Source organism: Pleurodeles waltl, chromosome 1_2, assembly GCF_031143425.1.
Source record: "Pleurodeles waltl isolate 20211129_DDA chromosome 1_2, aPleWal1.hap1.20221129, whole genome shotgun sequence".
Taxonomy (NCBI): domain Eukaryota; kingdom Metazoa; phylum Chordata; class Amphibia; order Caudata; family Salamandridae; genus Pleurodeles; species Pleurodeles waltl.
The window spans coordinates 843,329,714-843,346,047 of NC_090437.1; the positions used below are offsets into that span (position 1 = coordinate 843,329,714).

The 16,334-nt window shown below is 44.0% G+C and overlaps 1 protein-coding gene across 2 annotated transcripts in view; it reads right to left on the minus strand.

The window, feature by feature from the left end:
* Positions 1-1,059: 1,059 nt before the first annotated feature.
* Positions 1,060-16,334, minus strand: part of ASB5 (ankyrin repeat and SOCS box containing 5) — a 341,741-nt gene continuing 326,466 nt past the window's right edge. For both annotated transcript variants that reach the window (XM_069244651.1, XM_069244658.1), the window contains exon 7: positions 1,060-15,085. In XM_069244651.1, coding sequence (XP_069100752.1) covers positions 14,940-15,085 — 146 coding nt within the window. In that variant the 3' untranslated portion in view covers positions 1,060-14,939. The remainder of the gene's footprint in view (positions 15,086-16,334) is intronic.

Genomic DNA, 16,334 nt, shown 5'->3' on the forward strand with positions numbered 1-16,334 from the left:
AATAGTTTTTGCAGGATTTGTAGGGTCCCAGAAAGAACTATGTCAACTGTTTTTGTGTGACCTGTTAAAGATTCATATATAATTTGGTATGTTTGACAGCATGGGGGCTTGTAGTATCAGAAAATAGGTAACTGAATTCAAATTTGTTTTGTACAGAGGCCCCCAAAAAATGTATTGCTGGGGACCCCTAAAATCCTTAAGATGACACGTGGTAATTCTGTCAGTAATGGTGGCAGGTAAGCTGTCTTATCTTCAGTAACCGATGCAGTACAAGACCTAGCAAAGTGATCTCCATTCTATTTCCATATTGTTTCCTGAATACTCATCTATGGTGTGTTAACAAAGGTGGATATAGAGCATAGGTACTTGTAAACATTTTCCCAAGGGCTACAAAGTTTGGTCTGTGATGTGACTTAGGGCTGCATCAATGACAGCAGGGTGGCAATCCTTGGGGGATAAGGAGGGACAGTAAGGTCGGTATAGGGGACCTTGAAATACATAACTACAGGATGTGCTTGTACAAAATCCTCTCCTGTGTTTGATTTGATAAACTATAATGTTGTTCATGTAACAACTGACTTCATTATACTTTTACTTCACTATTGGGATTGTTGTCAGTATGGAAGTGGGGAGAATGATTGTTTCTAAATTTCTATTTTAAAATGATCACTTAAAAATAGTTCTCAATGTACTGATATAATCTGATATACTAAAGTGAAACGGTTCTACATGCTAATGAAATAGTATTGAATTTTGAGAACTTATATTTTTACACGTTTGCTACAAGATGGCTTTGACAATTAAGGTGTTCCTAAAGTTAAGTGGTGCAGGAGAACCTAGTCACTTCCTTTCTTTAACTTCAATTAACCTTTAAATAAAGGCTTGCCTCTATATTTAACATCTATTTAATGTGAGTGCTAAGTTGGGTGAACAACAGCCCAGTGCTGCTGTTGATCAGGGGGGCCGCATGTAAAGGTCAGGAGGCCACACGTGGTCCCCGGGCCGTAATTTGAGTATCACTGATCTAGAGAATACAAAAGACAACCAGATGACCAAGAGTATGGAGCCACAGCTAATTTTATTGAGCAACTGGTCAAATTTACATTGTGAGTTGTTGAACATTTGACTAACGTGCTATGCATTTCCTACATTGCATAATATATCAAGTTTACAAAAGTTTACAAAAACTACAATTGTTCTAGTATACACTGTAAGAAATGAAATACATTCACAAAATGACCATGGTTTAAGCTGTTTAAGGTTCTTTGGGGAAATGTATTTATGATCTTCTTGACAAAAAGAACAATAATTATGCTTTTCTTGTTCAAACTGAATATAAAATGAATAACTGAACTGAAATAAGGTTTCCACATCTCCAAGTCAATATTGTTCTTATTACAGGGTTCCCCATTTCTAATCATTCCTTTACACCAAGCAGACCTTAAGAAACCTTTAATGTGGGCTTGTGCAGCAACATCATGCTTTCTTAAAAGATCTTAAAAGCCACCATGCACCATTCCTATTATAGTAAAGCCATTAGAGAAATGATTTGTTTTTGTATTGGGGTCCATAAATAACAAACAATGGTTGATGCTGCAATGTTACAGTTAACTGTAACAACTTCACATAATTTATGTTATTCTCCTTCTAGTTTCAGAATTTGTTTATATGCATACAAGAACGGTGGTGTAAACTATAAGCATCACATCTTGTTTACAGTGACTTTCAAGTAAAATGGACTTGAAGGTAGGACACAAAGCTAAAAGTAGGAGATGTTGATGTAGAATCTTGACGCCTTGTGGATCAAGTGTCATTTATGAAGAAATTCCCATCCCTGTCTCCTCAGCCATGAAAGATGACTATGTTGATAGAGCTATCTAATATGGTACATTCTCAGGTCACAGCAGTAGTCCAGGGTATTGTATCCATGTTTATCACCTAACTAGAGTCCTATCATTGTTTCCCTGTCCTCTTCGTCCATTGGTAAGAGATTATAGTTCACTTCCAAAAAGGATAATTCATATGATGTATCTAGAGACATACCCTCTTTTCAGATGTCGAAACCTAAAAGTCCAAACTGCAGCAGGTCATTTGGGGTTTAGCCATAAGATTTTCTTATTACACTGCAGAGATCTCTATGCTAGCTTTCACTGAAGGCCATAATAGTTTTAAGACGGTTTGTTACTTAAAAGTGTTAATGGGTTCCATGCCATCATTTATTCAGGCTAGAACTGTGTTCTACAACCTATTCGTGTTCTTGGGCATGGCTGACATATGGTCCTCGGTTTAGATCTCTTAACGTTGGAAATTTCTTCCTCTGACTACTTCGATTTATTTTAGAATATTACAATATACAAAAAAAAATCTGGGTTTGGGTTTCCGCTTCCCCCACACCTGTTTCTGATACCATTTTCAATACTACACAATTGTCAAATTCAAATCAATCAAATCCATGCTCCTTTAGAAGTCAGGAACGAATGACAGAATATAGTGGAGATTTCAAACTGGCTTCATTATAAAAACATAAATTTATGAAACACTCAGAGGCAAATATTATGCAGTGCTTCTTTACCACTAAACAACCAGCAAAAAATAATACAAAATAAATAAGTGCATAAAAGAGTGGAATTACAAAGGTACTAGGGGGATATAGGGAGCTGATGTCTACGCTTCCACCATTCTTTGTGCTGGGGAGGGTTCCAGGAGGAGCAACCAAAAAAGGAAAAACTATAAACTCGGATCTGTCCGTTAATCTTTCCACTCGCAATAGAGCCTCTAGCCTCTTACGTGAGAGAAATAAATTCCCATCGCAGACTGTATCTTGAAAATCACTCACTGATAATATTGTTATATGCAGACAATGTGATACCTTATGTACATCGCCAGATGATAACCTTTCTCCTCTTACCCGGGATATATTCCGCTTTGGAGGATATTCTGGGTTGCAGATAAATTGGCCCAAATCTGAAATATTTCCACTTACAGAGTTTCATACTGCCCCTGTTACAGACTTATTGATAAAACCTGAACATGTTGCTGCCCTCAAGTGAAGAAAACTTCACTTCACTACAGACACAAGATGATACAATTCAAATATTTGCATCAATATAAATACATCCCAGAGTGTATTGCAAAATTCGGGGGTCGGGGACTGTGGTAAGTGAGTGAAATATGGTACTCTGTCTGATTTTCCACAAAGGGCTCGGGCATGCCCCACACTTACATTATATTTGCAAGATGTTTTCCAAAGTGTGACACATATATTGGGCATTCACCTCGATTTCTCTCACCAAGGTGTATTATTGGGGAAGACCTCAGACATACACTCGACCTGGTGACGGCTTGCTACCATTTTATTTCGGTTGACTAAGAGGCTTGTTCCCATCCTCTGGATGCAAAGGCGGGTACCACTAGCAAAACAATGCCTCTGTGATACAGAATACTTACAGGGCATGACTGAACAATATGTTGAGACTATCCAACCCCTCAGCTCGTCCGAAGGATATATGGTCTCCTTTTCAGATTCTATGCAGCACAGATTTGATCTCCTCCCTGCCACACAACCTCTGAATTCCCCATTATTGCTTCCATAATGGTGAAAGACGGTATTCTATATGCAAAACAGCAGAACATTAACTGTATGCTTACTAGTATGATGTTCTAAAAATAGACCCATACATGTACCCCTATCATACTATGTTGCATGATACTCTTATGATGAGAGTGTTGTTGTTATACTGTGCAAAACTACAAAAAAGAATACAAAAAAGAAAAATACTTGTCTTCTGTTTTTTTTTAACTCATTTTAGTTTTTATTGTGGTGATATCAAAGGTCCTGGTATGGCGTTGTCCACCAGAGTTGCTTAGTTTCTTGGCCAAGTATGTTTGGGTGCTGTTTCTCATTGTTTTGTACAAGATGTAGCTTTACTTAAAGATGATGCAGGCTGGAAGGGGAGCCACTTTAATTCCATCATTGTTGAGGTGGTTCAATTCCTCCAGTTTACTTTATGAGACCTGCAGCAGTTTAAGAGATAGCACCCACACAGTTAATAAGCTAAGTAGCCACGTCTATTTTGGTGACAGACTTGGAGCAAAGGCACCCTTAAAGAACTGAACTACCAGACTACTGAATCATTGTTCATGAGGAACAAGTTACCTTCAGAAACGCCTTATCTAATAGAGACAGTATCTAGTTGCAGAGCCCTTACCTTTGAATTTCCCCCAGGTGTCAGACTGGATCATAAGAATTTTGTGAGCAGTACCTCTGCACGTCGTCAGGTGGCGCTGATCGGCTCCGGCGTCTATTGACAGCGGCCTCTGCCCCAGATATGATGTTGCCGTTCCTATATACTGACATCAGTTTCTTTTCGCAACTTTCCACACCAGAAGCACAGCCATAAAGAAACTGACTACTAGTGTGTCAAAACTAGGGGAGTTATTTCCCCCTAGAAGTCAGTTCACAGAGTGGGGAGGACGGGCAAGTTGGTAAGGAATCTGCAGCTAGATGCTGTCAATACCAGATAATGCGTTACCAAAGGTAAGTAACTTGTTCATCTGGTAGAGCCTTCTAGTTGCAGATTCCCTACCTTTGAATAGATGCCCAAGCAATACCATCCCTGGAGGTGGGTCTGCAAACTACATTCATACTAGAAAGTCCTGCAAGACCGAATGGATAAAGTGCCCGTCCCTATGGTCCTGACTGTCCAGGCAGTAGTGTTTGGTAAACGTGTGCAGAAAAGTCCACATTGCTGGCTGACACATTTTAAGGACTGGAACTCAGCATGCTAATGCAGTGGTCGCAGCTTTAGCTCTGTACAAGGAGCATGCTAACCTGGGAGTTGCTTTTTGGCTAGTGCGTAGCAGATCTTAATTCAGAGTACAACCCATCTGGAGAGGGTCTGCTTCTGCACTGCCTGACCTTTCTTCGCCCCCACATAACCTTCAAAAAGTTGGTCATCCACTTGGAACTCTTTTATATGATCAAGATAGAACACCAATGCTCTTTTTGAGTACAGGCGGTGGAGTCTCTCTTCTTTATTAGAAGGATGTGGGGGTGCATAAATAATAGGCAAGCTGATGGATTGGCCTACATGAAAGGGCGTAACCACTTTTGGCAGAAATGAGGCCATAGTGCAAAGCACCATTTTATCAGGATAGACAAAAAGGAAGGGTGGCTTAGATGACAATGCCTGCTGTTCACTCAACCTGCGGGCAGATGTAACGGCCACAAGACAGGCTGTTTTCAAAGTGCGAAGCCTGAGAGGACAACTGTGGATAGGCTCGAAAGGAGCACACTTCAGAAATGTCAAAAACAAATTCATATCCCATTGGGGCATAATGAATGGGAATGAAGGTAAGAGATGAGTAAGACCTTTCAGGAACCTATAACAAGGTTGATCAGGCAACCTCAAAAAAGCAGACAAATAACCTTTACACATGCCCATAGCCAGGCAAAGGATAAACGACAGGACCCCAAAGAGAGGGGCAGAAAGGGGGTCAACAGACTTGTCTATGCACCACACATCAAATTTCTTCCAAAGACAGGCATATATAGTTTTGGTAGAGGGATGCCTGGCTGCCAAGATTGCGTTACAGATTTCGGGAGGAAGGTCAAAAGCTGTCAATTGTCGCCGCTCAACTGCCACGCAAGAAAGCGGAGAGTGGAAAGGTTTGGGTGTAAAACCCTCTCCTGCTGTTGCAACAGAAGATCCTCCTGAAGGGGCAGTCAGATCGGAGGATTGATGGACATGCTCAGCATCTCGGGATACCAGACTCTCCGTACTCACAAGGAGTCACACGGAGAACTTAGGCCTCGTCGTTCTTCATCTTCTTGAGAACTGAAGTGAAATGGGTGGAAAGCCAGGAGGCCTGTGTTCCACTGGAGACGAAAAGCTCTCTGAGTGATTGCTGCCTTGGAAACTCCACGTTCTCTGTGAAGGCGAACTGATCTAACCAAGGATCTCCCCACTGCTGAAAGAGACCCTTGCTCCACATCCGGATGGACACACCATTTGTGATCCGGTATGCATTTTTGGCTGAGTTTGTTTGCTCTGCCATTCAGAGTGCCCTCCAGATGTTGAACCATCAAGAATAGGCCCTGATGTTCCAGCTACATCCAGAGGCGCACATCCTCTTGACCTCAACCTCACTCTGCCCGCTTGTTGCAGTACCACATGATGGTGGTGTTGTCTGTGAACGCCTGCACCATCTTTCCCTTGATAGAGGGATGAAATGCTGTTACAGCCACCCGGATCGCATGGAGCTCCAACAGGTTGATGTGGAGTCTGGATTCCGCTGAAGACAGATGCCTCTGATCTCCACCTCTCCCAGATGGCCGACCCATCCCAGGAGTGACCAATTTGTCATTATTGTCAGATTTGGTGAAGGGAGAGGGATCTGCCTCTGACCCAATCATGGTTTGTTGACAACCACTGCAGTTCTTGGGCAGTTCCCTCTGAGGTATGGACCTTGTCAGAGAGATTCCCCTGATGCTCCTCCCAGTGGGACTTTAGGTTCAACTGCAGAGTCTGCCTATGCCATCTGGCATGTGTCACCTGCAGGAGGCCATGAGGCCCAGCAGCCTGAGTCATTCTCACCAAAATCCAGGATGGAGGCTGAAACATCGGTATCATAGCCTGAATATCCTGGACTCACCGCTGGGGAGGATAAACCCAAAACTGCATTGTATCCAGAACAGCTCTAATGAACGGAAGCATCTGAGACGGAGTTAGATGTAACTGTGGCATGTTTATAGTGAACACCAGCGAATGCAGGAGGTCCACCGTAGTCTGGAGGTGAGAGACAACAGCCTGGGACGAGCCCGCCTTTGTCAAGATAGGGGAAGGCTGAAACCCCTGATCTACACAGATAAGCTGCAACCACCGTCATCACCTTGGTGAACACCCTAGGTCACCTGGTAAGGCCAAAAGGGAACACGTTGTACTGAAAGTGCTCGTGGCCTACCGTGAACCGCAAGTAACGTCTGTGGGCAGGCTGGACTGGAAATAAGCGTCCTGCAAGTCCAATGCTACCATCCAGTCTCCTGGGTCCAGGTCAGAGAAAACCTGAGCCAGAGTGAGCATCTTGAATTTCTCCTTTTTGAGGAAGAGGTTGAGGGACCCTTTCTGGGTACCAAAAAAGTAGCTAGAATAGCAACCACAACCTACTTTTGGCACGGGAACCCTCTCTATGGCTCCCTTGGCCAAGAGAGCCAAAACTTCCCTGTGGAGAAGTGACAAGTGGTCCTCCCTCATCCGATCGTAGGATGGTGGCATGGATGGAGGGGTAGTTTTGAAGGGAAGGGAGTAGCCCCTTTGGACTATTTGCAAATCCACCTGTCTGACATGATGGCTTGCCAGCTGAGCAGGTGATGGTGAATCCTAACTCCAACTGGCCCTACGTGGAGAAGAGTCAGATTAGGCAGGCTTAGAAGGTGCTCCAGACTGTCGAGACCGCTGGCCACCTGATCCACGAGGACGGTCAATGCTGCAACCTCGGCCTTGCAGACTAAGGGCAGCATGGGCAGCACGGTGGCTGGCCAGGAATGGGCGCAGTTGGAGACCCCTTTCGTAGCCACGAAAGGGGTGAAAGGCAGACTGGGGGAGGACGAGAGACCGCCGCGATGCCCAAGGACATGCCCATAGCCCGAGAATCCTTGAAGGGCTGGAGCACCAAGCTTGCCTTGTCTCCGGAAAGACGGGTGCCATCAAAGGGCATTTCGATCAACGTAGCTTGGACATCCCCTGAAAAGCCAGATGTCCTCATCCCGGCTTGGTGCCTCAAGCCCTCTGTCGAGGAAACCGCTCTGCTTAGCGAGTCAGTCGTGTCCAGTCCGCAACTGATTATGATCTTCGCTGCGTCTTTCCCATTGGCAATAGCCTGAGAGAGTACAGCCCAGGCCTCCTCCGGGACCTGTGGCAGCACTTACGCAACCGTATCCCACAGCGCATGGGAATTATGGCCCAAAGGGCATGCAGTGTTTACGGACCACAATGCAAGGCTGGTGGAAGAAAATATCTTCTTCCCAAGTGTGTCCAACCTCTTGGATTCCCTATCTGGGGTTGCAGAAGCGAACATGCCCTGGTAGGCAGAAGTTTGTATAGCCAAGCTCTCAGGGATGGGGTGTTGCATCAGAAAACCTAGGTCCCGTGGAGCGGGGTGATGGTGGCGGGCAATTGTCCCATTCACAGGACCCCGTGCTGGGTTAGGACCAAGTACTCAGTAGGTTGTTCTTCATGGAGTTGGTATTCTAAAGGGTCCGGGGGCCCCTCCCATTCATCCCCATAACCTAGCCATTAAGAAAGGGGCTCAGGATCTGACCTAAGAGGCAAGGCTTCTGTGGGAGTCAGAATCAGCATCATACAAAGACCATCTGGCTTTGTGGGCACAGACAGCGCCGGGAGCGTCGAGACTGGTGTTGGGAATAGTCAGTGTGGTACGATGGATGCCGGTCTAGATCCAGGATTGGATCTTTGGGTGCCCACCCTGAGGCTGAAGCCGCCGGAGCAAACTCAAATTGGCCCCTTCCAACTATGTGGGGTGCCAGACTGCCTAAAAATGAGGCGCATGGGCTCATAAAAGTCTTTGAGTTGGGCAGGGGTCGATCCAGGAAACTTGGAGACGTGGAGTCTGCCCAGGCTCCCCAGAGTGAGGCCTAGAACGCTGATGCTCCCTCTCCGACAGACTAGGAGAAGTTGAAGAATGATTAATCTTCTGAGGTTTCTTCTTGTGCCTCGACTTACCCAAGCACCCGGAGGACTTGGAGTGGGATGATGATGGTGAAGGATTCTGCTACCAATCCCAGGACCTTCCTCTTGACCAAGATCTCGACTTGCACGGAGTTGAGCGTCAGGTTGCCACCAGCTTGCTCCCTCAAAGCCTTCAAATGCATGGCCCGACACTCAGAGCACGACTTTGAGTTGTGATTGTGCTCTAGGCACCAAAGACACACAAGGTGCGGATCCGTTAGAGACATTGCCTGATGACAAGATCCACAGGGCTTGAAGCCAATCTTTCTTGAAGACATCCTTGATGCACCAGAAGTAGAAAACTCGAAAAAATCTTCAACAAAAACTAAGAAAAAGCTAGTCAAAAAATGACAGAGGGATAGCTGTCTTCGGATCAGCATTTGCTGGTGACTAAAGAAAAGAACTGACGTCAGCGCACCAGGGTGGAACCTATATAGGAACCTCAATGTCATATCTGGAGCAAACGCTGATGGACGCGGAGCTGATCGATGCACCTGACAGCACGCAAGGGTACTGCTCCCAAAATTCTCCAGATCCAGTCTGACTCCTGGGGGAAATTCAAAGGTAAGGAATATGCAACTAGAAGTCTTTGTGAGATTAACAGCAGCTCACTGTATTTTGGTAAGACTCTTATTTGCATAAGAACTGGCTAGTAGTTCCATAGCTTCGATGTACATACACCTCTCCTGGTTGGCCATGTCCAATCTGTCATCTGGGAGCCGTAGCCTTCATGGCTGGTATTTACTTTTGTGACCAGGTCTGGAAACTGTTGAAAATCATCTCTTGTTCCAGACCCTCACAGGAGACAGCCACCTGAGAATCTCTTTCCGGACAATGGGATCTTGGGTCAGATATCTGTATAAGAATATCTATGACTCTGGTGAGAAGCCTTGTAATGCAAGTGGTCAGGGAAGGTGGCAGTTCTCTCAGGGAGTGGGAGTGCTGTCTGTGAGTTGCCAAGAGTTGCACCTTAGTTTTCGCAAGTGTGGGAACGGAATTGCTCAACTGGCAGGTACCGGCATTGACCACAAATCCCAGCAACTGTAAAAAAAGAAACTAGGACTATAGAAGTAGTGTACTGAATAATTAGATGATCGTATGTGTCCTGTTTTGGTTATGGTGCGGTATCAAAGCACGGCCGTAGGGCCAAACAGACTTCAAATAAACTGCCAAGCCAAATTAATTGCATAAGTGGTTAGCACGACCATATGGAAATACTGAAGAATGCAATGAAGTCTCGCACTAGAATAAACATGCAGTAGACTGGGTGAAAGTATAATCACGGAAGGAGGCTCTATTCCATGGTAGGACCATTGCTGTGGTTTATTTCTTCATGGGTGTAAGCCAAGAAAACTCGTTAGGAAATGAGGGGCAGAGCCACGTGACAAGGCAAGCAACCTAAGAAGAAAAAATGGATGACTGGGAAACTGCTTCAAAATGATACCATGTGGTCTTTGTTGTATTACAGGAGAAAGCCCTGAAGCCTAATATATACCAAAAGCTCACAACAGGTCCTTACAAGCTTTTAAGGGTGTTGTGTTCAGATAAGGTGAAGTGGAGGTCAGGCAGAGTACTGGCAGTGCTTTCTCAATCTATGCCTTCCACGGTGCAGTAGGGATATCAAAAGTTGTGGTTATGCTGCGGTAGGCAGAAGGAGGGCTCATCGTGGAGATTAACTAGAAGTATAGGGGAAGTGAACAGGGAAGCGAAGATCCACCTGCTGAAGGCAATGAGGTCATGAACTAGTACCAAACAGGGAGCAGCATCAATACAGTCACAAGACCACAACAGAGGAAGGTAAAGGCTTAGAGCAGATGGGAAGCTTGGTTGAGACATAAAAGCTGAAAGGTCAATGGACAAGGACAATTACGCGTTACGGCCTAGATCTGGGGGCAAAAAACAGCTGTTAATTACCGGCCTGTAATTTAGCCCAAGACTCAGGCAAGATTGCATAACAGGGGCATTAAGATTTTTAGCACACTCCTCCCCCACACACACCAAATAGGGAGCACTACAACAGCATAAGCAGCCTTTCACTTAAATGTCTGAATGATAAAAACTGCTCCATCCTCCTGCAGCACCTTGGCAACCTCCTCTCATGGTTGTAAGCAGAGGGCTGTTTGTGCTTCTTCCCTTGCTTTTGGAGAAGGGAAGTTCAATCATCCAATGTCAAGTCAAAAAAGTTTGTTTATGTTTTCCTACTTTTCTTTGGCTGATTCGGCTGCTCTCTCACCAAAAGCAATGGAGGAAGCTGGACAGCCATCTGTGTACTAGCAGCTGTCGGACAAGAGAAGTAGAGTGTGTTACGGGAGGATGGAGCTGTTTTTTTTACTCAAACATTGATGTGACAAGTTGCTCATGCTTCCACAGAGCTCACTATTTGCCCACTAGGGGGAAGTTGTGAGCTGCCCAGCCACAGAATACTCCTGTTGAAGGCCTCTAGTTATAAATTTAGTTGACCTGCTCCCAACATTTTACTCCAAGTGATAATGAAGCACATCAAATAATATTAACAGTAATTATAAATACAGTATCAGCCAACCCCCCAGGATATTGAGGATATTGTGGTCTGGCTTTCCAAATTTCCCAGCCTCAAAACAAACAAGCATTTGCAATGGGTCTCGCATTTGTGTGAGTTAGAGCTATTGGCGTTGTAGATCACAGTGTCTTTTTCCTATGTGTTTTGGTTTGGCGTTTAGCGGATGTATGCCAGTTGCCACAGCAACCCTCCCTGGCCTGTCACTGCAGGGGAGAGGACACAACAAGGCCTCCATCATGTAAGTGTTTTGGTCTCATTCCTACAGACTGTGACACCCTAGAGATGGAATCCTTTCTAGTGTTTTTACCTAAACCTTTATAGCACCAAACAAGCCACAAAGAGGCACCTCTGTGGCATTTAACCCGGAGAATGAGAGGGTCAAAAGAGTTAGGAGCAAAGAAAAGGAGGCAGCCATATATTTCTCTGTGTTAAACTTTTAAAGTAACTATTCCTCTACATTGGCAATACCAGCCCAAATTTTAAAAACACTGACTGCATACAAAGAGAATGACAGAAGAGGCATCTTAACTAAACAGGAGGCTTCAAATGTGTGCAGATTGGTGAAACAGAACTTCCATGGTAGATGGACTGACAAGATAGGTTCCAGAGGTGTGACATCTGTGACCTTGGGTCAGTGATTTAAATGGAAATACAGAAGGGCTGGTACTCTGTATTCATTTAAAGCACTGCTTTGAGTTAATAGTCTTATGACAGCCCTCGGCTCCGGACTGGACTCTGTAGAACAAATATGTGCACCTGAATCTCCTGGGCCTTGACGGTGCCTTTTCAATGCTTACATTTGTGCACTGGCTGATTGTTTTGAAGTCAGAATTTTCTCTGTTGGGCTGGCTACTCAAAATTTGAAGTCTTGGCCTTGCTATCTGGACCACTCAGAATAGAGCGGGAAGCTTGGGTTTGGACAATAGAGTGTTTTTTTGCCTACATCAGTGGTGCACAGTGAGGCTCCTACAAGACTGATTCATTGGCATTTTTTTGAGCTATGAAAAAGATTCAAATGTATGTTTTTTTGGAAATCCAAGGTAGGTTCAGAACCATGTCAGACTTTATTTGTACCCTCATAAGATAAATGTAATGAAAATAATTTATATAGAACTTTTTACACAGTGGTTACCCTGCAAGCCTGGCATGGATTGTGCATGTTTATTGTCTCATACCAAAAAAGACTTCAGTCACTATGACACATTTGGGTTACATAAGTACAAGCAGTGGTTGGTCCTGGTGGCCACAGTTTGTGAAACAACAGTTCTCCTGCCCATTGAGTCTTTACGGTTACTGTCCAGGATTAACTTTGAGATGTAGATCTTGGGGTGTATACCCATATAAACAAACACATGTATATTCCTAGACACAGGGAGGCATGCTGAAGCACTGAAAGGAACACCAGTAGAAGCAAGAGTGAGAAAAGGGCCACTTGATAGGGTCAGAAAGATATTTTCTTGACCTTGATTTCCATGTACTTGGTAACCATGGCAATAAGAAATAATGCATAAAGTTTGCAGCATATGATGCATGGTAACACAGTGGAGTGTTTACATGAAGTCTGGGGCTGGAAGAGAGGAGAGCAGGTTAAACATTACTGGACTGTGACAGACGAAGCATGGATCATTATACACAAGAGTCTAGAGGTTGATGGGGAAGAGCTCTGCGCCTGTGGGGGGTATTCGAGGTGGTGCCTCTTCAAACAGGAGGGGTTGCTATTCGAGTGCTGCTTTAGACAGCGCTTTTGAAAGTGGCATCTGCAAGGTTGCAGTAGCTGTGAGGGGACTGTCATCAAAGCCATGACACAAGTGAATTCTGAGAGGAGGAAGTGATGCATTTTGCTCCACTTCTGTGCCCTATGATACGCTGCTCCTCTCACTGTGGCACTCGTGTTAACTTCTTTGTGCTACAGGGTAAGGAAAATGGCTGCCTCTACCAACTGAACTCTATTTGAAGAGGCCCAATTTACATCCAGAGGCTCGATGTTTTTTGCTACCAAGCTTAAGGCTGTGAAGTGCTTGGGTCTGGACTACTTTGCCACCATTTTGGAGACAACACCTTTCGCCATCTTCTTGTCTAGTACTAACCTATGTGCTTGGTTGATGACCCTCCAGAGGTTATCAAGAGCACATGCTATTGCCTAGTGTTAGGCCCTGCTCAAGTCAGCTGGTTAATGCACCCACTGCAGAGGTCTTGATAGAAGAAGAATGTCACAGATTGAAATCCTGACATAGTTTTGTCCCCTCTTCATCTCTACAAGGTTGATGAAAATGAATTATAGCGACTTTGTTAAGAATGGCATCTGCTTTGCAGTGCCATGAAATGGCAGAATCTGTATTACCAAACGGTATATCAAAAAAAAAAAAAGTTATTCCCAGACTGCCCCAACATGCACCAGACAAACACCCTAGGTTAGAGGGTGTGGCGTAAGGGCCAGAGCTGACGACTTTGGAGCTGGGGAACATGCTTGGAGTCTCCGCACCGGCTCAACATCCTGTGATTCTGGCAAATCACTTAATCTCCCCTTGCTACCAAAAATTCATATGTTCTTGTGTAATGTAACCGGTGCTCATGTAAAGCACTATAATATCTTTGTATCGAGTTTGCAAAACAAAAAACTGCAAAAAAGAAAAAGATAAAGCACTCCAATACCTTTGTGCCAAGTTCACGCTATGTAAAACTGTCAAAAGAAAAGACCCCGTAGACATTGCAAAGCAACAGCAAGATGCCCGAAAACGAGGAAGAAACAACAAACTGCTAATAAAAGGGAAAGCAAACATCCTGTAAACTGAAGTCAAGAATGCAATTTAGAGTTGACTTCAATATCTTCAGACCGTTCATAGTATCAATTAGTTAAGATCTGAGCAAGTGTAATAGGAATAGGTCACAAGCGAAACATACAATAACTATTTATAGAAGATGCACGAGACACACCAGTGTATCTAAATGACTAAAAGCATTGTATATTACTTCTAATTAATGGCATGCATAATGTTGATTACAAAAACTCATTCAGCATCTCTAAGCTCAATGCGTGGCAGTAGAAATATAGAGCGCGTGTTTAGAGGTTTACTTTAGAATGTGGTGAAATTGTGGTTCTGCATTCTGTTGGACAGATAATAATGTCAGCAATTCTGATTTGGCCAAGTAACATGAGTAACTAGCTGAACTTGGGTTTCAATTTGGGCGGTAATGACAGCACAAAAGTCTGCTGGGTACAAGGGAATGATACAAAATGGTCAGAGGGTACTTCAACAACAAAATGAAAACAATTTTATTGAAGTTCAGAAAACGCAGCCAACGTCATTTAATTTAGGAAATCTTTAGTTTTTGCTAAGAGATCAACAAAAGTTTATAACGCAAACATTCATTCATCATGGCATAAACAGTTTAGCTATGTTGTTTCCAACGTATTAAACAATCATATGATTAATGAACGGCAGCATTCTACCTAGGTCATGGTTAGTTCCCAAAATGTTTTCTCAGTGCGTGAGAGTACTCTATTTTCTCACTTCCATTAAGAAATGTGCATTTCTGGTGCGCCGGCGGGAGTGTGGTGAGCAATAGCTAGTAACAGTTTTAGTGTGGGGGTTTATGTAACATTTCGATCAGTATACAGCAAATATACAGAAAAAAAACATATTACTGGGTTTTTAAAAGTTTGTAATACTTTCTCGATACTGGAGGAAATCTGTCAGTATCTTTGGAAGCTGGAGTTGAGGAACAAGATGTAATCTGGATCGTCCTATGCAATTCCGAACACATAATCTGCACAGCTGGCACAGAGTGCAAGGGGTCGCTGGAAGAAAATACACAAGTGTGTTAACATATCTGAAGCACAACCCTCCCTGTTCTATGATTCTCAACGTGGCAGGTAAATATAAGATAAGAGCATTTATAAAGTCGAGATGTTTGGCAAAGTAAATATAGGGCCTAATAAACATCGTGAAAAAAGATAACATCTACTTACAGAGCACACAAGAAAGCCAGTGTGATATAAGATAAGCGTTTCTCATACCTTACAGGCTCTATAGCCAAAGCTGCCATCGCTACAACAGACTGAGCTCAGGGGTACTCAGAGACAAAGTCGATAATGTTTTTAAGTGTCTGACATTTGTTGTGTGTAGACTCCATGGTACCTGGGTCAGAGTGTGAATTCTTCCAGATCCCTTCTGCCTGCGTAAGGACCTCTACTCCACAAGTGGTGCAAATGGTGGGTTTTGCTGTTTCGCCGACAGCACATTAGTGACAAGTTCTCTAGTGTTTGCATCAGTGTCTCGATGAACAGAGCTTTAAGAGCGTTGGCGATCAATGAATACGACCACCTGGTTAAGTACAGGTCTCCAGCTCGCCCCGTACTGGCTTCAGAGTCCGTGTTTGTCTGATTTGTATATTTCCACAACTGACATGAGGGAAGTATTTTTGTTTCCACTCTATAATAAGCGCATCACTGTCCTTGCTTGTTCATTTTCATTGTTCGCTCCTCACTCGTCTGATGACCTCCCACTAAACTTTATTGTTTTAAAACTTTTCATTGTTTCGTGAAAGCCTGCAACTGTACACTGCTACCGGGCAGCTTGACACTTTGTTAATTCCCCATTCGAAAGGGGCCATCAGCCATCTTTCAATGTAAATTAACATAAAAAGAACAAAAGCAAAATCCCAAGATGGCCACTGGTGTGTCATCATGCATGCACACATGTGCCCATTTTGGAATGCTTTTTCTATATTAGAAAAAACATTCAAGGATGGCCATCCATGCCTACAACTGCATGGGGCAAGTGGGCTGTAGCGTGGAATGCCTCCTGTTTCATGGGCACACATGGGTGCACACACACGGTTGAGGCCATCCTAGTTTTTTTTCCCTTTACGAAAAAACTATCAAAGATGGCCACTAGTGCATGTACAGGCAGACATTTTGGAACGGTTTCCATCATCACCTAAAACAGAGAGCATTGCAAGGTGACCACATGTGCATGAGTGCAGATGCACTGGCAGCCATCATGGAACATATTTTTAACTTTGCACAATGCCAAAGCATACAAGCA